The sequence below is a fragment of the Chinchilla lanigera genome, unplaced genomic scaffold (assembly GCF_000276665.1).
Source record: "Chinchilla lanigera isolate Chin_1 unplaced genomic scaffold, ChiLan1.0 scaffold00006, whole genome shotgun sequence".
Classification (NCBI taxonomy): Eukaryota; Metazoa; Chordata; class Mammalia; order Rodentia; family Chinchillidae; genus Chinchilla; species Chinchilla lanigera.
The window spans coordinates 14,355,144-14,378,895 of NW_004955407.1; the positions used below are offsets into that span (position 1 = coordinate 14,355,144).

Sequence of the window (23,752 nt, forward strand, 5' to 3'; positions counted from 1 at the left end):
ACGTAGATGTGAACACCATTGCAAGTGGTATATATAGTGTTATTAGTAGATCAACATAGCATTAATGTGGAATTATGAAACCAAGATTATCTTTTTCTATTTTTTTATTTTTAAATTTCATTTTAAAAATAAAAGAAGGAAAACATATCAACAAACCAAGGTTATCGTAACACAAAATTTTATTAATTAGAAGGCTTACACCAAAATACACATGATAGAAATCAAAACAGGAACATTCCAACAGGTAAATATTCTTCAAATAAAACAAGGGAAACAGATCCTTACTGAACATATATTTCTATAACAAGTCCTTTTAGGTATACTCATAAGAACCATGATTTGAAAAGGTATAATTGCAATAGAAATGAATTATAATTAATGCAGAATAACATGTTCATGAAAATACATATTTCAAATAATTGATACTGCATAGATGCCTCTGCATGCAAAGATGGCAAAGCTCAACTTTTAATCAAAACAGTGGAACTTTTCAGCCACACTAATAAGCATGACATAGGCCTGGGGTCAATGAAACCACTCCTACCAGACAGTGGCTCTGACATCTCAAAGCCCAAAACCTGAAAGTGCTTTCAAAGATCAGCCAAAGAATGCAATTATTAGTACAGATCCACATCCTTTATCCAAAACCTCTGCAGTTAAATGTATTTGGATTTCAAAGTGATTCATATCCAAGAAGAGGAATGAACTTTACATACTACAAAGAGGGTATGAGATAAATTGTATTCAAAGCTATATAAGATCTCTGCAATGAAATGTGACTAGCATGAATAGTGGGATAAACTACAAATAGTTTCTCATTAGTTTGGATCAAATTTGACACAAAATTACGCAGCTAGAAAATTATGGAAATAAAATTTGTTAAGAAGTTTATGGATTTTACAAAATGCAACAAATTTGTAATTCTGGCCAAAATTTTTATGGTCCTGCTAACCAATCATAGGCCCCATACTGTTTTCACAGTTGTGAAAACAACAACCAACAAATCCTGTAGAAGATAGTAACTATATTTCCTATGTTTGCTATGGGTGGTGAGTTAAGGTGAAAATGACTTTGTATTAATTAATTCATCCTTTAAAGAAACAGAATGCATTACTTCTTATAATGTATACATAATGAGTACTTTTAAATCTGAATAAAACTTATCTCTTTCTGGTTTCAGCTACCAGTTATGATTATTCTTTATATTTTTTAAAAACTTCTAAGCACATCTCTCCAGTCCCTTCTTAAAGAACATCTAATAAAATTATCTCTCATGACATCATACTCAGGTGACATGATCATAATTCCAAGCATCTCTCAGAGCTTTACGAGACTCGAATATGCCAAGGCTTTCAGACATAGCTTGTTGGTACCAAAATATACTGCCTTATCAATTTTTTTCAGGTACCTTCTCAAAGGTACTATAAACCAATCATGAGACAACTTTCTTATTTGTCCAGAATTGGCCATAGACAGCTCTGCAGAAGATAAAAAAATACTGATCACTAGTTGCCTGCTTAAAAGCTAGGAACCCTTAAGCGCATCTAATAACTTAAGCAGTGCATCTAATAACTCCTTTTAAAAAAACTGAGTTGATCTGAAACAATGCAAAAAATCATACACTGAAAGTATTAAATAAAGGCCTAATTAGGACACATTTGTGTGAATCTGCACTCACACACACACACACACACACACACACAGTGTGAAAGTCGTTCAGCTAATTAGCTTTCTATCTGATGTGACTCTCTAATAATATGAGTTTTTTAATGAAATACAAGTGATTGTTTTGCTCTGCTAAAAGAGAGTTAAGACAGTACTGTGAATACCATAGTGAATATGCAAATAACAGGCCCTTGATGGGCTATACCTCAAAATGTGCTATTTAAAAGTATGTGAAAAACTAGGGGGCTGGGGATTTAGCTCAGCAGCAAAAGCGCCTGCCCGGCAAGCGCAAGGTCGTGAGTTCGGTTCCCGGTACCAGAGAAAAACCAAAAAAAAAAAAAAAAAAAAAGTATGTGAAAAACTAAATAGTTCACCCTAATATAGATCCCCTCTCTTTCAAAACAAATTTTCTGTCAGTGCCACAGAAATAAATAATAGTGGAGAAGAAGAAGACAGCTGAAGAGGTGATGCAAAAAACCGAAGCGATACTTCACTCTAAATGTTACCCAATGAGAGATTCTTCATAAAATGTAGAGTTTAAAGCATTATGATGCAGCACAGAAAATCTTACCAACAAGGAGTCATTCATTTGGTTAATTTACAGGTGTATTAGAGTATGGACCTTGTGATATGGCCCATATTTGACAATCAAGAACTAAATTTTGTGATCAAAAGAATTTAAATTTCAGTGCAGCTCATGTTCATCATTCAGAGCATACATACTTTCTGTCTGTGTCCCAGTCATCATTGAAATATGTTTTTCAAATGCTCCCAGAATGCTAACATGTTGTCACACATTCCAAAAAGACTTATTTCTATGCTTGCATGGCCACTATACAAAGGTAAAATTCATAGGATATTCTGTAAACAGGTGACTAACCTAAAATGGCCCCTAGTCATTTTGGAATATGTAAGAATCCTTCATTAGTATATTTCTGTCACAAAGCAGAAGAGAAAGAAGGATGAGGAGAAAGAGGAAGAAAATAATCAAGAAAAAGGAAGTGGTAGTGAAGGTGGAGGAGCAGGAAGAGCAACAACAAAAACTACCGCTACCACATACACAGCCCTTACCATGACCGGGTTGGCGAGCTGTGTTTTTAAAGAAAGATGGAAAAGAGATCATACTTTCAATATTCTTTTTTACCCATTGCTCCAAAGTTTGTCAATTCATTCCATTTTTTAAAAGTACGCCAAAAATCACTTCATTCTACTTGACAATGAAATTAAATCTGGACCTCAAACAAAGATGATCAGTTAGAACTCAGAAAATGGAAATTATAAATGGCATTTGGATCAGCAGTGTGTCTTTGTGAGCAAAGAGAATATAGAATATAAATATAAAGTAGGCTGAAACCTTTTTTTGAAGTAGTTCTCATTTTGAATAAATGTTTGCCTTGAAGTAGAAGGAAATCAGAAGTGGGGTGTGGGGTGAGTGCTTGGACAGTTTCCCCTTGTCACAATTTTTATAATCACAGTGTAGTAACATTGTGCTTATGAGAGATTGAATAACTAAGATGTTTAAGTTGAAGTGGCTGCTAGCATCTCAAATTAAGAACTTTCATGGAGCCCAATATTAGAACTTTTAACAAAGACTCACCAGAGAGTTTTCAGAAAGTTCTACAGACACTACAATCTAGGTATGTATGAAGTATCTTGAATTTGTTGGAATTTTTGTGATAGATATGGGGGGTAGGGATATAGCTCAGTGGCACAAGCATCTGTGCGGCAAGTACAAGGTCCTGAGTTTGATTCCCAGTACCAAAAAAAGAAAAATCAAATATGATGGATATAAGTTTAAGAGATTTCGTAAGATTATATTACACCCAAAGTACCTCTCCTATTATCTGACAGGATTAATTTTAATATTATGCCTGCTAGATTAGAGGGAGCAGAGGCAGAAAATCTAACTATGTGGTAAGTTGACATTTTCAGGGGAGGAATATTTTAGAGTGCCTATCTCTAGTAGGTCACATTTTCTTATTCCAAATGTACACTTTAATGTTGCAGTCAAAACTTATTCCCTGATAAATTATTCCTGAAAAATGAATATAAATTAATCCTCTTTTAATAAGCATTAACTAAGCCTGGATAATCAGAGTATAAAAATTCCATCAAATCTTTTAACTGCTTTTGGACAGTTTTGTCAAGAAATTTGTACCTCAATAACAGTTTTAAAACTTATGTGTGAAGGGCTTAGCACATTGTAATTTGCTCACTCTTGTTAAATTATTTAAATTTACTAATTTCATAAGATGTTATCCTCAGGTGTAATATTCACAAAATTCATATTATCCTTTTGTTAAAATTTGATGACTTCAATAATTCTAAATAGACAAATAAAATAACTTGGAAAAGAGCCATATATTTTTCTTAAAGATTTTAATATGTTTATAAACAGTCCTCATGAAAGCTACAGTGATTTTTTTAAACCTTAGGTTATTTATTTCTCTACAAACAAAAAGCATTGCAGATATAAAACATTTACTTACAGTTCATCATCACCTAATTTGGAGTATTTTCCCTGAAAATTTATCTATGATTCTCTTTTACCTTAAAACAACTAAGATAATGAAGTCCACCAGCATTCAGGAACCATGAAAGCAGTGATAAAGAGATTGTTAGTGCTCACTGAAAAGATAAGTAGCATTGCCTGTTGGTCTATAAAAGTGTAAAATTATTTCAAATTATAATATGTGATACTTCTTTTTTGTAAAAAGCCCTCTAAATGACATGGGTAAACCTATGATGTGTATTTGTAACAGAACAATTTAAGTAAAAGATAAATCTAAAAAATAAAACTGTAAGTATATGCATAACACAGTCCCAGAGAAACTCCTACTTTCTTCAGGGTAAAGAAACAAAACACATTTAGGTCAAATTCTCCTCCTGTATGATTTAAGTGTATAAATTTATATTCTATTCTTGATGCTTGTTTATACAACCTAAGGTTTAATCCGTGAGTGTGCAATGATAAATATGTGAAACCCTCTGACACCAAATGGACAGTTTAGCCGTCTTTTTCTCTTCTGTTTTCAATATAATTTTCTATAATAACAGCAAATGAAGCACCGGAAATAATAAAAGTTAATGGATGATGTTTTTTGTACACAGATGAGTGGAAGGTATCCTGCTCAGAGTTAATATCTTACCTCTACAAGGTATTCTTAGCCTCTCGGGAGTTAGTATCTTTCTTATTTTACCTCGAGAAGCTACAAAGTGACTTGGAAAAATGCGGTGGGCAAAAGCAAATGCGGAAATCAAACATGGCTTTCGGTATAATCCTACTTAAATTCAGTCTAGCTTTACTAAAAGTACATATCTGCCAATATTCAAATTACATCAAATGTTTAATTTTCAGTACAATTGGAGCTTGAAATAAATGAAGTGTCTTATTCTATACACTAGTTTGAGTACTGATTCCAAAGTTGACTCTGTTTATTATGAAATAATTATGACTCTCATACATCATTGATTAGAAACTACATATTAGAGATTATATGTATACTTTACTGTGTTGTGAAAGATGGAAGCTAGACTTTCACATTGTGAATGAAATCACATTACTTTAGTCAGTTTAGTTTTCATACTCATAAACCATACATAAATTTTTATGAAAACCAAAATATAAACAGAACTAATACAAATACAGTGTTTTCTCTGTGATTTTTGTAAAACACTTCTGTGGAAAGTAATTTTCCATGAAATCTCAGTGTTCCTAAAATGGAGTATTGGCTCACGTTTGAAATATAACAAATATAAACCTCTGAAAGATACATATTCCACTAATCCATGTAAAATTTTGCATGTAAAATTCCACGTTCTCAATCTTGGAGGAAGAAAAGAATGTGACATTTTAACAGGATGGAGGGTTGTTATTTTTGAAAAAAATGTCTAAAAAATATCAGAAGTGAAACGTGCACTGCTAGGTGCCCATGGTCTAGCAAATTTTCATTTCCTTCTCATCTATTAGAAGAGAACAGTAGCGAGAAGGCAATTGGCTAGCTGAAGGGAAATCCATTTTGAGTCAGCCATCTATCAATTAAGTAAAAAAGTTATGAAAGACTTTTCTCTGGCCTGGCCTTCTTCCAAAATATTTGAAGGGCATAGCACATTCTGAGTTAGCAATTTTTCTAAGCACAGAGATATCAATCACAATGAAAAATGATAATAAGAAATGCACTATTGTCAAACTCTGAGACCAACAGATATTTTCAAATTAAGAGCACATGTTTTGCAAAGAGCTGCCGTTTAAAAAAAGAATAAAAATCTGTCTGATGTTAATTGTACTAAAACTGTAATCCTACCAACTATGAAATATATTTTACTGTGAAAAGGATTCAATGGAGAAGGAAGGATGTTAAAAACGCATCGTTCCATACTGGAGGATATTAGAACTTTGACCTGAAATGGCTTGATTAGTATAACTTTTATTATTATCACTAAAGTCAAGTGAATGGATAAACACAAAACCGTCCTTGAATTATATCAGCTATTCCTTACACTTTACATGATTTATGCAAGGGTGTCATGGAGATGAAATAGCACATAGAGATGATAAAGCAGCTGCACTGACAGACAATACTTTCATGGGTGAAGGACAAGGAATGAATTGCAGAACAAGAAGATACGTTCAGGTATTTTGAATGCTTAAGACTCTGACACTCAGCAGTTACGTCTGAGCATCCCTTCTGGGAAAGAATCTCTAGTTGGTGAAGGGACTTAGCGATTAGATGACAAAGCATAAGGAAGCAGGCAGCCAGGACCATGGAGAAGTGAGAATGGCAGAATTGTACATGGCGCCACATACAAAGTCTTTTGTCAATGGAGATGTGTTTGAACTTTCTGTAGTGTCAGAAATGCATACCAAAGAGTAAATAAAAAATATCATCTTCATAAGATATACATAATATTTCTGACATCCTTGAAACTCTATCTTGGATTTTAAGAAGAAAATAACTTTATAAACATATAGACCATCTGAGGTTTTTTTTTCTTTTTTGCTTCTGATTTTTTCCTTCCCTAAAATGCTGCTTGTTCACATTAAAATACAGTGAAGCAATTAGTGAGTTGTACATCATTTAATTCATGCCCTATCAATTTTATTAATTCTGGTAAGATTTATGCTTATTTTTTCCACCTGGGATATTCTCTCTTGTAATCTGCCTCCCAATGTACTAAAAGCCATATTTCAAATCTCCTTTTATTTCTCAGCATGTTAGCAATGTTCTTGCCTAAAAACACATCTAAAATAATCACTTCATAGCATGCAAAGTGTGTGTGTGCATGGTCTTAAGCAGGTTTGTGTGTGGTTTGAAGAAGTAGCAGAGAGAAACAGCTGAGCATTTTATTGGGTTGTACTGTTGCTATTTTTCCTTGGAGGTGCAAGCAAAATAAATCCTATAGTCATAAAGTGATATGATCAAGACCAATGTATTAAAGCCTATTGATTACCATTGCATGTTACAGAGTAGTTCATAAAATAAGCCAAAATCATCCATTATTTCACTCTATTTCATCTTTTCATTTTATTACATTCCTAAAGACTGGAACATTTCTGGAATTTTCTGGAAATAATGTCTTACCAGCATAATTACTGAGCCCCTTTCTCTTCTTTCTTCGCCAGTACAGCCAGATGCTAAAACCCATCAGGATGACCCAGCAGGCCCCACCAATACCAGCGATAAAGGCAGGTTGCTTCACAACATCAGTGATTTGCTCTGTTATGCTGTTATTGTTCTCAGTAATGACGACTTCATTACGTCCCCCTAAAGAAGAAGTGACAGTGTCAGTGAATATTCAGATGCAAACAGACACAAGAGCACACTGTGGTGTACCGAAGGCACATAATTCCCGCGTATGCTCAGGTAACACTGGTTTTGACCTACACTTCTAACTATTGATAAGCATGCTTTATAAGTTTAAAAATAAAAATCAGACCATGTGTTTAAAGGTATGATTAAGAACACTGTTCTCCTTTAATTGGCCATAAACAAATTCTGAAATACTTCTTGAGTTACAGCCTTATAAATAAGTAAACTAGCGCACAGTATGATCTGAAATAACACCGACTTTTAACTTCCCTCCTTTGCCCTCCCCTCTTCTGTCCTTCCCTCTCCCTTTTTTGCACTTTAGATTGAGCCCAGGGTGAGTGCTAGGCAACCACTCTACCACTGAGCTATATTCCCAGCCTTATTCCCTTCTCCATTCTGAGACAAGGGTTAGTTTCCAGCCTGACATCCTCCTGCTTCAGCCTCCCCAGTAGCTGGGATTACAGGCATGTGACACTGTTTCCAGCTACCAACTTTTCTTGGGTTCGATAAAGCGTTTTCTTAAATAGTTCTTATGAAAAGCAACTTATTTAACACAAGAGTTTTTAGAAATTGCTTTTCTACCGAGCATTGCCTATGTCCAAATGGTCATGATTAACGAGCTTATACAATTTTATATATCCTTTTTGTATTCTACTAGAGATTTTAGTTTGTACAAATATACTTTAATTTTCTGGAAAGTATGAAAGCTACTATATAAAATAGTTACAATTATGCAAACATTTTATAGAGATTAGAATGCATAATTAAATATGAAGCAAGGGTAAGACTCATGTTACGCTTTAGACCACTGTGGGTGAACCTATGGCACCTGTGTTATTTGTTTTTCTTTTAAGCCAAAAGATGCTAATGTATGAGTTGTTTTTCTGAACTAAAACCTCAGTACTCAGGTTTAATTGCAGTGTTGGCTTTTTGATAAATAAGTGGCTTTTGGGTTACAGTTTGTGCACTAATCTCTAAAAGGTTTGCCATCACTGCCTTATACTGTTTAAAATTAATTTGATAATGCATTTGAATTCTGAGTAAAAGATAGTTTTACAATTCATCTTTGGATCTCTAAAATAAAACAAAATTCACATATGGATTCTAGAAATGGTCATGCTTTGAAAATTTAGACCTCTCAGAGGTAATTAAGAAAATACAAATATTTTAAATAGACTTGGAATTTACAGAATCATAACATCATTGAAGAACAAAGATATAGATGCTCATTTAATAGTTCCATTTAGAAAGTGAGAATTAAATGATTTCTCATGCTAATATTATACATAGTGTTTAATCAAAAGTAAATTATAAGTCCAAGATAAATGGCATATCATAGCTCATCGCAACAAAGGAATGTGTGGGGTTATCACTGTTGCAGTTATCACAGCACTGTAATATATTAGACAGAGCATGATTTTTGATGTTCTAGTTTGGGATATTGTCTCCATCACTTACCAGGTAATTCAGCAGCAAACTTACAGAGGGGATTTAATCTTATAAGCTCCTGTTTCAGTAAGTTAGAAACAGTACTACTACTTCATATATTTGGGCGGATTCATTAAGGTGATTCATAGATAAAAGTTATCAGGAGCACCATAGTTTTGACTCAAAATTACGGCTCAGGTAATGCTAGGAGTTACTTTAAGAGCTTTTCAGTTAATTGCTTGGCCAAAAGTGATAATTCATCTAGATGTGAGAATCTTACAAACCTCAACTTTCACAGCAGACTTGCTTATCATATTGCTTCTCCTTTATTCCAGGGCAGAAAATTAGCCTAAGTTTTCCAGTCTTCCTTGCAGTTGAGTACAACAAAGTGACTGAATGTTAGCCAGAAGTTGTAGGGTCAAATGAGGGGTATTACCTCTAGACTAAGCCATAAAACCACTGTGACAACACTTGATGGTACTCTTTCTCTGTCCCAATGTGTTAAACAGAAATAAAGAATCTGCTGGAAGATACTGAGTCTTTAAGAGATGGTAGAACTATTGCTTAGAAGGATACAAGGACTTAGAATTACTGGTGTGGACTAAAGAAGCTTATTCCTTTATCCAGTGACCTATATTAAATAGGCTGTGAATAAGGACCAAAAAAGAAAAAAAGGAAAGAAATCTTTACTTAAGCCAATCAAAATGAAAGGTTATTTGTTATAGTTGTTAGCAGTACTTTATATACACTTATACTTTATTCTTGAAAGGCCATTTATGTTAAGTTCCAAACTTAAAAATCAGATTCATTTAAGTAAACAAGTTCTACTCCATAAGTCGCCCTTTATTTTTATATGCATAAACAGGATAAAAACTATATTTAAAATAGCTTATACTTCCAATAGAGGTGTTGCAATTTTCTTTTTTAAAAAATTTTAAAGTGAATAAAGAACAATAAAAATGATACAGAATTTCAAAACAAGATATAGGAAATTAACAGTGGTTGCTATATTGCATATTGTTATCTTCAAAGTGGTTGTGTAGATTATCAGATACAGGCATGCAAAATTGATCAATTAGGCATTAACTGTTCCTATAGCCTCTATAACAAATAGTGCTGGAAAAACTGGCCTTCCACATGCTGAAGACTAAAACTAGACCCATGTCTATCACCATGCACTACGCTAAAGTCAAAATGGATCAAAGATCTAAATATTAAATATTTAGGGGCTGGGGATTTAGCTCAGCGGCAAAGCACCTGCATGGCAAGCACAAGGTCGTGAGTTCGGTTCCCAGTACCGAAAAAAAACAAAACAAACAAACAAACAAAAAATATATATATTTAAATACTAAGTATATAAATATTAAAACAGAAACACTAAATCTAGTGGAAGAGAAAGTAGATAGAAATCATGAAGATATAGGTTTAGGCAGAGAGTTCATGAACAAAACCAAACTGCAGGAGAAATACTTCAAACAATCAACAGCTGGGATCTCATCTTATTGAAAAGTTTTCGTACATCAAAAGAAATCACCATCAGAGTAAAAAGAAAACCCATGAATTGGGGGATGTTGTAATTTTCTAAAGTTTTAGCAGTTACTAAAAAGAAAACAACTTTTACAGAACAAGAGAAAAGAAAATTTGCCCTTCCATTTCATGGAGTCCATAAAAGAGTATATTTAATATAATGTAATATTTATATTAGCTAAGGTATATTTCTTTTTCTATGTGGCTAGTTTTTTAGAAATAGTGTTGTCAGTTGGACTAATTAAAGCACAGGCAAGGGTGTGTGTGACCTGTAACGCTCCGTTGTTCTTGTAGACAAAAAATATAATGAAACATAATGTCTCCCTCCCATTGGAGAGTAATGAAGAACAAAACTAATTTGTTGGACTAAAAATTAATTAGACACATCAGATTCAATTGTACCTATTACTGTGAAAGTTTGCAGCTGTTCCACATATTATTACCAACTATGAAACATAAGCATGAAAAGGCCAAATAATTAGAGAAATAATAACTAAATTATTAAGCAAGATTACTAAAAATTTTAAGTCACATAAATTTGTTATGTGACATACAGTTTGATGGTTGTATATGTGAACACATTTGGCTCATTTTTGTGTCTCTAGGCCTAATGTATAGAATTACGGACACTGTCATGTAAAAATGACTTTTCCATAGGAGACTGAAGAGAGAAGAACGCTAATTTTAAGCTTGTGTGAATTGTGCAATATATTTCTAAAGCATTTTAATTAATGGTCCCTTCATGGCACTATTTGAAATGGAGACTAAACTAAGCGGGAGCAGATGAAATTGTATATGGTCTGGTGTAGGACAAATCTAAAATTATGAATCATAAATTACACCCAGTGCCAATACATGATTTAATTAAGGCAAAAGGAAATGAGGTAGAACTTCAGTCACTCTCACTGCTGTTTCTAGTACTGAATAGACAATGCGGAAAGCATGGATGGAAATAGAAAGGGTTGGCCAGCACTAAATCACTATTCCACTGGGGAGTAACAACTGTGGAGACAGTGTTATCAGACAAGATGCAAAGTTAGATATGGAGAGATAATTAAAGAAACAATGAGGGGGCTTCTCACTATACCAGGAGATATTAAAAAGAAATAAATCTCATGAGGACAAACAGGTTTGTCTGGATTGAACTGTGTTGATGTGTCTGTGTGCATACATGTGTTTGTTAAAAGTACTACACTTCTATTTTATATGATTACCATTTGAGCATAGCATCTTATAATTTTTTGAAAAGGATATTGGAAAATCATTTACTAGATTGTTTTTATTTCACTGAAAACTTTGACACTTGCAGGGTACTTACTGTAAGTTATAAATTAAAAGGTTTTCATTATCCATTTGGAAACCTAGTCCTTTTAAAATGACAGAAGAGTTCAGTAAAACTTTCTATTTGATTTACAGTAATCTAAGTTAACTTTATTATTAAGTTACCATTCATTTTCATAGTATATAACTATGGTCTGTCATGACTTCAGCTAGGTTATATCATATGCTTGCTATTTTTTACTTGACTTCTAGAGCAATAGCTGTACAATATATGGGGAAGCACATAACTGTCACAGGAAAAAAAAAAAAAGAAAGAAAACTTTCCCTGCTTAACAAATACATTTATTAAAGAAGATATCAGAAACATACAATAGGGAGATATAGTTACTTGACAACCTTCCTTGTCTTTAAATAATTCTAGTCTCTCAATGCATTTCATATACATACTAAAACGCCAATAAAAACCAAAGTTTATTTACTTACATAGGTCATCTCACAAAAGCATACTTTATATACAGTTGCTTTAGTGAAAAGCTAATGGATTATTTCTAAATGCCATAAGCTAAGGAAAAAAAAAATATATATATCTGTTAAGTCCTTTTAGGTGTACCTATATTCCTTTCTTACTCCAATTTATTTTAGAAAATCTCAGAAGGGCACGATTGTAGGTTTCCCTCAGGTTAAGGAATTAATTCAGTTTGAGCAACTAATTAAGAAAGAAAGGCAATTTACAGAAAAGGTAAGACTTTAACTTTTATCTTCAATGTTTTTAACACATAAAGAAAATGTAGATAATCTAAAAACTATCATTGTGAATTGATGCATATCTGTCTAACTGTAATAAATCCTTTGTGATAGAATTAATTACCCAGAAACTGGCAATACATTCTCTATGCATCTATTCAGAAAACAAACAGGAAAACAAGAATGGCTTTTATGAACTCAGGCCAAAAATTTTAAAATATTTTATATCTTGGAAGAATATATTTTTTTTTAATTGAAGGCATTACCAAGCAAATAAGCATAGGGAAGAGAGAAAGGGATTTGCCTCTTTAATGAAGAGATCTGCTAGAGGAAATCTACATTTCTGAGCGTTAAGAGAGATCCTTCATCTCTGCAGTGGAGGGAAGCTGCCTAACCTGGAAAAGCTCCATGTCCTCAGTGTGATATATCACAGGATAGAGTGCAGCGCTTCAAGACTGACTGAAAATTGAAGGATAAGTCAGGTACAAGACAGGGCCGGTGGAGAGTGATGTTCCCAAATTTGCCAATAATCATTGCTTAAATACTGGGGTCATCCCTGAACATGCATTTAGGAGGAAAGTTGCAAGAATCAGATGAAAAGCAAAAGTTAGAATGCTTTATGACTGAACAGGTTTTGGCTGATATCCACCGCAGAGAAACCACTGCTTGCAGCTTATATTTCATCTAGTCAGGGAGCCCGATAAACATATTAGACTTTTTATTTAAAGTTCAGGAAAACTGGCCACCATGTTCTCTCTTGCCTAGTGGATCCTCCTCACCCTGCAGGTTGCACTTCTTCCCTTGCTTTTACTTGGCCCAAACCCTCTCTGCAGAGCCTGCTTCTTTTCCTACCTTAAATGAAGGAAAAGGAAAAACAAATGAAAGAAGCAAAAACACTATCAACCAATGTCTTCATGTTCCCTCATGGACATAAATGCAAATTCTTTACCAAATGCTAGTAAATCAGATACAGCAACACATGTAAAAAAGAAAACATGTCAGGTCCAAGTGGGATTTATCCCAGGAATACAAAGTTGATTTACCTTTGAGAAACATTCACTGTAATTCATTGTGTCAATTTATTACAAAAAAAAAGAAAGAACACAATGATTTGAATTTACTCAAAAATTTTTCACAACTATAAAATGACTAAGACAGGTGAGTATAGTCACAAGATATAAAAGCAGTATAAAAACTATACATATATATATATACACACACATATATATAAACATACACACATATATAGATAGATATATGAAATAAAACAGTTCAAAAGGGAAATTGCAAAGTTCATTCATCACAGCATAAAAAATATCAAATATTTGGAAAATATCTAACAAAACTTGTTAAGTTTCACACTGAAAACTACAAAATACTGTTGGAATATAGTAAAGAAGACTTCTATAATGAAAATGTATGTCATGTTGCTGGATAGAAAGACTCACTATTACTATGTTTATCCAACTTGAAAGGTAGATTCACTGCATTTTCAATCATAATTTCACCAAAATTTATAGAAATTGACAAACTTATTTTAAAGTACTGTATATGAAAAGACAGAAGGCCTATGTTAGTCACAACAATTTTGCAGGAGAAAATGGTGGTGTATTCTCATTACCTGATTTCAAGAGTTACCATAAGCTACAGTAATCAAGACCATGTGGTTGAGCTTATAAACAAATATAAACATGGATCCAGAAATGGATCCACGCATATATGGTTAACTAAATGAAAAACTGTTTTCAATAAATGCTACCTCTATAACTCAATATACATATGGAAATCCACAAGCCTCAATCCTTAAACCACATGTAATTAATTTAAAATGAATTATAGACAATTATAAAAGCTAAAATTATAAATCTTCTAGAGGAAAATATAAGAACATGTTCTCATTATCTACTGGTAGACAAAAAAACAATGAGTGGGAAAAAAAATAGTGCTCTTCATCAAAAAACACTAATAAGAAAATGAATAAGGAAATAACATACTAGGAAGAAATAATATATATCAAAGAATTTGTATCCAGAATACATAAGAAACTCAATATTAAAAGGCAAAGACATGAAAAGTTTACATGAGTGGCTAATAAACAAATAAGAAACTGTGTAGCATCATTAACTTAAATTCATACGGAATTACTTTTCAGATCTACTAGAATGGCTAAAATTACAAAGACTGGCTGCATCAAAAGTTTTTGATAATGTGGAGAAACGGGAAATCCTTTTCCTCTCTATTGGGAGTATATAATGCTACAATAATTTGAAAATTGTTCAGCAGTTTCTTATAAAGTCAAACTCTACCATCCTATTAGCCAGAAACTTTACTCCTGTGTATTTCTATGAAAGAAATGAAAACATGTGTCCTCAAAAAATGCTTACATAAGAATGTTCACTCTAAAGAGACTAACAGATAAACCAAAATATGGTATATTCATACAATTGAATACCACTCAGCAATAAAACATATGAATTGTATAATACACTCATGGGTGAATCACTAAAAAAATTAAACTTAGTGAAAGAAACCAGACATAAAATATCATATTCTGCATAACTCCATTTGTATACATTTCAAGACCAGATGAACATAATCTATGATAATAGGGTACAATTTTGTGCAAAGATGGTAGCAGATTTCATATAAATTTCTCCCTTGGGATACTGTATTTGGGTTACAGAGCTTCTTTTGGCTTGGTGCTAGTTAATTTTTGACATTTTTCTGAATAAGTGGAAGCATACAGATTTAGATTTAATGTACTCTGTAACTCTCATGTCCTATATTTCAATGACACCAACATTACTAATGAATGTACAGATTTAAAATAATTTTTAAGGCTCCTTTCAGTAACTTAGTAAACTAAGTTACTGTAGTTGTAAGATTTGGGGGATTCTTAAGAACATGAAAAAATGTACCCATCATTTTTACAAAAATCCTAGTCATTTAACTCATTTACATTTACGATGTTTGCTCCCCTAACACTCATAAGTATATATCCAAGGATATAGATTAAAAATAAAAAAGAACTATCTTGACATCAATTGTCTGATACTACAATACAGACCATATAGATTGATACTCACCAATTATTATTGGCTGTGGGTCACTTTTTACTCCAACCCCTGCACTGGTACTAGCTGCCACCTCTACCCGATATTGGATTCCTGGGAATAATCCACCAATTATTACAGATCGAATGGCAGCATCCACAGTTTTGTTGATGTGGAATCGAGTTTCATTTCCTAGACACCAGATCTACAGAAACGGGTAATGAAAACAAGTAAACATGAAACTTCCTTTCTGGGAATTAGGCTATAATTGATTAAATATTTTCATAGTGTTTAATCTATTCTCTGGGCTTAATGAAGTATTTTGTAAACGGCATTTTCTAGAGTGCAAACCCAAGCCCATTGTATGCGTGTGTGTGCATGTGTGTGTGAGCATATGTGTGAAACAAAGACAGCAAGAGAAGGTAAAACTCTGTTATGTTCATTTATATCTATTAGCACCGAATCCTCATAATGAGTAATTTAAAAGGCACAATGATTCCTTAAGCACCTATGGAAAATAGCCTTCGGCTGCAAATAGCCTTCTGGTATGGATTAAAACACATCATTTTCTCCACTTTATTCATCAAAATTTATTTTGTAATAATCTACTATAAGTATAGTAATTATGAATTATGACACCTAAGTATATATGTGTGCATCTGAGTAATATATAGTGTATTTAAGAAAATGTTAACTTATAAATGACTAGTTAAGATTCCTTTAGGTCAAGATTAATTGACCTAAATTATAGATATTGACTAAATTAAAATTAAAGCCAATAATTTTATTGACACTAATAAATCAATATTCATCAAAACATGTACACACATGTAAACAGGTACACAGAAGAACAAAGTGAAAGAAAGTCTTTAGACACTGATGTTAAAGCAGCTGGGCTCTCATTCCAAGTAGAAATCAAATTTTAGGGCATATTTACTTCAGAGATATGGACATCTATTTCCTGTAAAATGATTATAAAGAGAATTCCACTGTGTATATTTGTACTCATATATATTACATAATATTTTATAAATTATAGAGATGTGTAGGAACATATACGATTTGCTTGAAAAGCAAAATTATTTTTATGAATCATTTTTCTTTTATTTAGAGATGATATCTTTGCTATTAATGGGAAAATATTTAACCCTCACCTAAAAATACACTTTGGTACCAAAATATGACAGGTTTATCATGAGTGAGAAATTTTATAATTTATAAAATTTAATTCAGTTTAAGGGCAAAGTGACTCTGGCTGTGTGTGACAGACAGGGAAATTGGGTTCAGGGGGGTAGACCCAAAACCTAGTTGGACAATCTAAAAGTATATATAGTACCCAACGTGATGCCTTGATAACCCACCCACACTCAGAATTGTACATTAATCATCACCTAGGTGATTTCCAAACCAGTCAAGTTGATGATTAAGCCTAACTGTCACACATGGTTAAGAGGTATAAGAATAAATGCCTTTATTGTAGCATAGTTATATAGATTGTAAAGTTTTACAAGTGTTACAGCATTGTTTGAACACTAAAGAACTAACCACTATGTGGCTCTTGTATGTGTGTGTTAATGAACTTAGGAATTTACTTTTTTACTACCCAGAACTAAATATTCTAAACTTCTATTTAGGTAAACGATTCAGAGATAAGCCTTGGTTTTATCATGCTGAGCTTTCCCCAGGCAACTTTTTCTGTGAGCCTTCTTTTCTTCACCAGGGCTTACCTTGTATTCTTGGATGATTCCATTCTGATGGTCTGGGGGAGGAGGATCCCAGGAAACACTAATACTTGTGCTATTGTGGCTTCCGACCGTCATCACGGTGACAGATTGTGGAGGGGCACTTGGGGCTGTAGAGGAAATAATGGAATAAACGTAAACTGTAAGCCTCTCTGTCTATTATCCTGCCTTCAGATTATGAATAGAAAGACAGGACCTATGAGGTTCTGACTTCTAGTGGTCCTGAGTCTGCATATGATCTTCTATTGCAACAGCTTTTTGAAATATAACCTTTAAATTCAATGCACATTGGAAAGCAAATGTAACAGTTGTGGTAATATACATTCAATAATTAATTTAACAGCGCACATTGGAATGAGTGTTTTTTATAGGGTCAGCACAGAGCTAAATGTCAGTTTTAATTCTCATAATGACTTCAGGAGGCAAAAACAACTCTTATCTCAGTTTTACAGATGAGGAAACAAGCTATAACAAACAATTTATCTATTTTTTTTTTTTTGTGTGTGTGTGTGTGTGTGTGTGTGTTTTAGTTTTTTTCTGGTACCAGGAATCGAACTCATGACCTTGCACTTGCCAGGCAGGCGCTTTGCCGCTGAGCTAAATCCCCAGCCGCCAAATAATTTATCTAAGTTGACCACCAAGTCAAAATCTGAACTCAAGTAGGTCTGATTATTGAACTTTCATTATTTAAATACTAATACACTTTTTTAAAAAAAACTAAACAATAACAACAACAAAGCATTGTTTCTAACCAGTAATATTATGGGTGGATATATACCCAAATTTTACCAGGTGCCATTTTTGTATGGTGGCATTATTGATGATTATTTGGTATTATTTTCATTTGTATTTACTAAATGAGAACGGACACACAGCTGTAAATTTTGCCAACAAAGAAAAGCAATCCTTTTCACACAGGGAAAAATAATTGATTGTTATAAACTGACCCATAATTTAAAATTTAAAATTTATTTTATATGGATGGGCAAGGGGTTCTAATGATAAAAATGAAAACAGGTTCATGTTGGGTCAAATGTGAAATGGGCAAATTCTGATCTCCTACAGTAATTTCCTTCTTTTATAGTTTCTCCTATAACTAATTAAAACCATACTGAGAGAAGATGTCTGAGAAGCTATTCGTGACTTTAGACTGCAGCGTCTTCCCTCCTGTCTCTCTGACAGCTAAGAAGTACCAATTTTGCTAAAAAATTCATCTATTTTCGATCAGTGTCTGAATTTCAACGAAACAGAGGAAGTAAAATCAGAGTACCATATAAAATCCTCCTTTTCAGTTAAAGCAATTAAAGAATTTTGTGTCATTAAATATTATGTAAAACTACCAATACGTTCATACCTCTCCATAGTTTAGTCCCTTGAAAATACCCCAAATATCCGAAAAGATACTTTAATAGCTTGTTGATAACGTCTCCCATGTTTGGTAAGTTTGTCATGACATATTTCATGGAGATATGACCATATTGCATTATGATATAAAAGCTACCTAGATATAGACTAATACAATTTATTCTTTGCTATTTTTCTACGTGACAATATTGCTCCAAAATAAGACATGACGACATAAATCTGACGACTTGTCTGCCAGCTTTGTAGTTATAAAGTGGACGGCACTAAAAAATAACACTTTTGAAACTGGCTTTTCGTTCTCCTTGCTGCGGGCTTGGCAAGAGAGCCTGCTTTCTGACAGGTCAATTATTCCAGTACTCAGCTTCCTCCCACACCTGTGAAAGAACCCAAATCACAGCTCATCGTTCCCAGACATATCCCAGCTGAGTTTCATTTGTTACCTCCGCAAGCTGCAGAAATCAGAGATGAATGTATACTGAATGGTGACAAATGTCTCCTCCAGAGGAAAAGTCTCACTGCAGTGTAATTGATTTTTGGAAAAAAAAGCTTCAAACATCACCTTCTATACTAAAGTTATGCTTCCCACTAACCAGCTCTAGCAATTTGCAACTTAAGGTAAGTTTTCATGGTGGCTAAAATATATTAACACTTTTTACTAACTCTGTTCTTTACATATCCTAATATAACCTAATGACACCGTCAAAAGTATGCATTCCTCCTCTGCCAGTACAACATACTGTAAAGCAATGTGAAGATAATATTTTTGCTGTGTATCATATTTTAAAAAATGTATAATTTAAATCTCTTGGTAAAATATGAATATCTACAGGTTAGCTTGTGTAAACCATATGTATTTTCTTAACACTGATCTTAAATAATTTTGTACAAAGTATGTTTTCCTGTCCATCCTTTGGCCTACAGTTGGACACACCTAAAGAAAGGCTTTGTGCACAAAGTATACACAAAAAATTAGTACAAAGCAGAATTGGGGTTGGTTTTTGTTTTGCTATCTCACTTTTTTGTGTTACTGGGAATTGAATACAGGACTGCCACAATGCCCTACATAGTCACTCCTTTTTTATTTTTCATTTTGAGACAGGGTCTCACTAAGTCACTAAGTTACAATCCTCCTGCTTCAGCTTCCTAGAATGATGGGATTACAGATGTGCACCACCATGCCTGGCACCACCACACTTTTATACTTTGGTGAGAAAATTATAAGGTTCTCCTTCAGTAAAGAAAACACTAGAAACTGGACTGCCTGAAACCAGTATTAATCTTAGTACATCAGAGTCTGACTTTAAAATGCTTCCAACAGCAGTGAGTGCGAAGGAAGTCTACAATAGAAAGCTATGGAAAACATGCAAGTGGCTTTCCAAATTAGAAATTGTGGGCCAGACAGGCAGGGTCTATGGTGAAAGAAATATCACACTTCAGTAAAACATGAAAAGAATCAGCACTGTGAATAACCCATGTTCTTGGGTTTTCTACGGTCTAGTTTACTGAAACCAAGTGGGCTACATCTACATAAAAACATGGGAATATATTATAATCAAACACAAATGTACTGAATAAAAGATTTGGGGTAAATGTTTAAAAAATTCAAACTCAGTCGTTTTCTCTACCTTTCTGTTAGTCAGTGTGGGATGGGTCAGATTCTATAGAAGCTCAGAATATAAGAGGAAAATGACAGGTCTTGTGCACATCTTCCTTTAGATGAGCCCTTTCCAGTCTTACAAGGAAGGTGATAAGCTAGAACTGTAATAAAACTGGTTTAACGGCGGAGTAAGTTTGCTTCACATTCACATTCTGGATACTGACCTTCTTCAGTAGTACGGACCGTTTTAGATTCACTATCCATTCCTTGGAACTCATTAAAATAGGGTCGAACTTTAATCTCGTAAGTCACCCCCTTTTTCAGACTGGATAAGACAGCACTTCGCTCAGTGGGGACTTTGGCATCCAAATTCTGCCAGGATGACGTAGCTTGCAGTCCTGATGTCTGACGATACATGACTCGGTAGCCTTGAATAAACTGCGGCTGGCGATCCACCTGAAGCAGAGCAAAAGGCAGCTGACACTGCACGTAAGGATGTCAGACACGGCAGCGGGCCCAGCCCCTCTTCTCTTGTCCCATTCCAGCCCTTGGGACCCTGTGGGAGTGATGCCACATTTTTTTTTATTCATTCCCCTGCTTCTAATAATCTCTTCAATTCAAAACACACATTGCTCTTAAGCTGATTTCTAAAACAAAGAATGGAACAACTCCATCCACTGTTTTAAACACCTCACAATATCTAGGATGTCTACATAATCAATTCAGATTCCTTGGATTAGCACAATGTCCTGTCAATGCCCAGACCTGTCAATCATTTTTAGCTTAATTTCTCATTTGCTTGGCCTTTTTTCCAGTTAACAAATCTCTGTTTTTTGGAGTTTTACATGTAATGGGCCAGATTTCAGATTTGTCAGATTTCAGCTCCTACCCCATATCCATTCACTAACAACTTCGCTCCCAAAACACGTTTTTTTATTATTAGCAGCCTGGAATTCTCTAAGATCTGAAGGGAAAACAGTAACAATAGAGGCAGTTGTTGTCCTCATGGAGCTCAGTGTCCAGGGGAAAGGTGGGCATCATTTTTATCATCACTTCAACCAAGGTCAAGTTGCAATCTTAAGAAAATAGGCAAAAGCCAATTTTATGAATGAGATGCACCAGAAAGTATGAAATTTATAATGGAGCAAAGCTGACTGAGTCAGGATAGGGAGATGGTTTCCCTGAAGACCACATGAGTTCTGCCATCCATAGAAAGAGCTTGGTTTACCCAGGAAGAAATGGGGGACAGAAAGCGAATAACCCCTGTGGCTCAAAGAAGCATAAGAGAGAGATTAACATTGTGAAGCTAGATATTTGTTTAAAATGCAAGGGGAAATTTATATTCATCACTAACTACTCAATAGAAACCAGTTGTGTTTTCCTTACTCCTTCAAAAGGTCTACTTTTTTTTTTGGAGACAGGGTCTTGCTAGGTAGTTTAGGCTGGCTTGGAGCTCACTATGTAGTCCAGGCTGGCTTTGAAGTCCTAAGCTCATGGAGAGCCTGCCTCAGCCTCCAATTCGGGGATTACAGATCTGTACTACCATGCCCAATAAGTTCTACTCTTGACCTGGCCACATTCTTATCTCTTATGTGACAGTAGCTATTTCAATAATAATGTGAGACAATTGAAATTCATATTGAATAGATTTTTTTTTTACAAGGGTTTTTTACAAAGTTATAAGTACATGGAAATTAAATACATATAAAAGCAAGATAAAAAATGAAACGTTCTCTTTATACATTTACTATATAATCTTATAGGGGTTTTATAGTTGTTTCAGTTTCAAAGAGAAAAAGAGTTTAAGATTTTTGTTTTTTTTAAAATAGCTTTTAAATAGCTTTTCTTGTTTCTAGAAATGCTTGGCTTAAACGTAAATCATCACAGCACTATTCCTGATTGACGCCCCATGTCAGAGTTTAATAGCAATGTTCCAAGAAGCTTTCAACTTGACACATTTGACTTTCAAATAAAATATAAGGATTAATGGAAAAAATTAAATTACCTAATTTCAAGAAAGTTGTGGAGAAAAAAGAAATAGAAAAGGTGATGGTGCAGATATTTATTTCAGCTTTAAAAAATTTCTTTATCCAACTGTCAGCACGCTATAAACAAAAGGTATTATTTAATGCATTAATTTCTAACACTTCTTGTCACAGTATTGTTTTATTAATACTGTAAATGAAGGCAGCACATCAGTAACTATCAGATTAAAATATTTGCTTTATTGTGTTAAAGTGTGGAACTTCAAGCAAAATAGGGTGGAATGAAAGAGCATTCTTCTATGTGTACGTTGTCCAAGTTAGAAACCTTTATGAAGACATGCATATGAGTGTTTATTTTTTTACAGCTAATTTCAATCTTTCAAATGCGTATCAACAATGGGAATTTCTTCCTCCATTTGACAGCTTTCTAACCAGTTAGATTTTTAGGAACTGGAAATTGTACAAAGCTATATTAAGAAAATGCACTTTGGAGTCTAACTTGGAAGCTCATGGTCTTTCAGTATCATCCATACTACCACGTTGGTACCAAATGACATAATTTTTTAAAGCAGTTGTTCTAACATTAAAATATAAGACAACCAAGCAGTAAAAAGTCAAATTTATGAGAGTCAAAGAGAGATGCCTTTCATTACAACTGTCAAAGTTCAAAAAAATTCTTACAACATACGTTAAAACAACATTAAGCTTACATTTTATAAACTTCTCTGCGTTTGCTTTAAGTGAATTTATATACTGAGAGAAAGACATAACTCACAATAATAGCTTGTTAATACTGAAAGAATCAAGCTGTGTTTTTAAGAAGAACATTAAGCAGCTGTTTCCAGATGAAGGGAGTCTGTAAATCAGGGTAAATTGGCTTTATCCATGTTTGGTTTTCATTAATTAAGTGTTTTAGGGACTCTATGAAGCTAATGTTTACTGCACAGCATTGCTTTGTTCACTTCAGTGAGCACTGTATTGAACTAGGATGTAGTAATGGCCTACTTAATAACTAGTAAAATAACTAGTATATAGTAACGGCCTCCTTAATAACTAGTATAATAACTAGTACATAGTAATGGCCTCCTTAATAACTAGTATAATAACTAGTGCATAGTAATGGCCTACTTAATAACTAAATAGTTTGACTTAAATTTGTGTATGCCTTGGCATTTTGGGGGAGAGAAAATTTGTTGTCGCATGTTTCCTGAACATTACCTTAAAAATGTGCAGATTTTTTTGGATATGTGTTCTATACCCCTAACTTTTGGAGCTCATTTTGACAGATGATCACTTTTCAGTTAAACCATCTGCTTCTTACTAGTTTCATTAATAACTGGATTATAAGAGATATTCTTTTGGAGATGATTACGATCAGAGTCTAGTCACCAATTCATGGGTTTTATACAACTTTTAAAAAGTAGCATTTTTTAATATATGAGTGGAAAAGAACTTTCCAAAGGAAAAAGTGTAATAATGAAGAGAACTTCATACTTGCGGTCATAAGGCTTCCATTTGAACTGCAGCATGGTCTCTTCAACTTTCTGAGCCTTAC

The 23,752-nt window shown here is 33.8% G+C and overlaps 1 protein-coding gene across 11 annotated transcripts in view; it reads right to left on the reverse strand.

Annotated features, from left to right (window-relative positions):
• The window catches only part of Robo2 (roundabout guidance receptor 2), a 1,247,873-nt gene that overhangs the window by 53,455 nt on the left and 1,170,666 nt on the right, over nucleotides 1-23,752 (reverse strand). For all 11 annotated transcript variants that reach the window (XM_013503739.1, XM_005375549.2, XM_013503734.1 and 8 more), the window contains 4 exons: nucleotides 20,437-20,668; nucleotides 17,236-17,360; nucleotides 15,542-15,713; nucleotides 7,248-7,430 (listed from right to left, as the gene is read on the reverse strand). In XM_013503739.1, coding sequence (XP_013359193.1) covers nucleotides 7,248-7,430; nucleotides 15,542-15,713; nucleotides 17,236-17,360; nucleotides 20,437-20,668 — 712 coding nt within the window. The remainder of the gene's footprint in view (nucleotides 1-7,247; nucleotides 7,431-15,541; nucleotides 15,714-17,235; nucleotides 17,361-20,436; nucleotides 20,669-23,752) is intronic.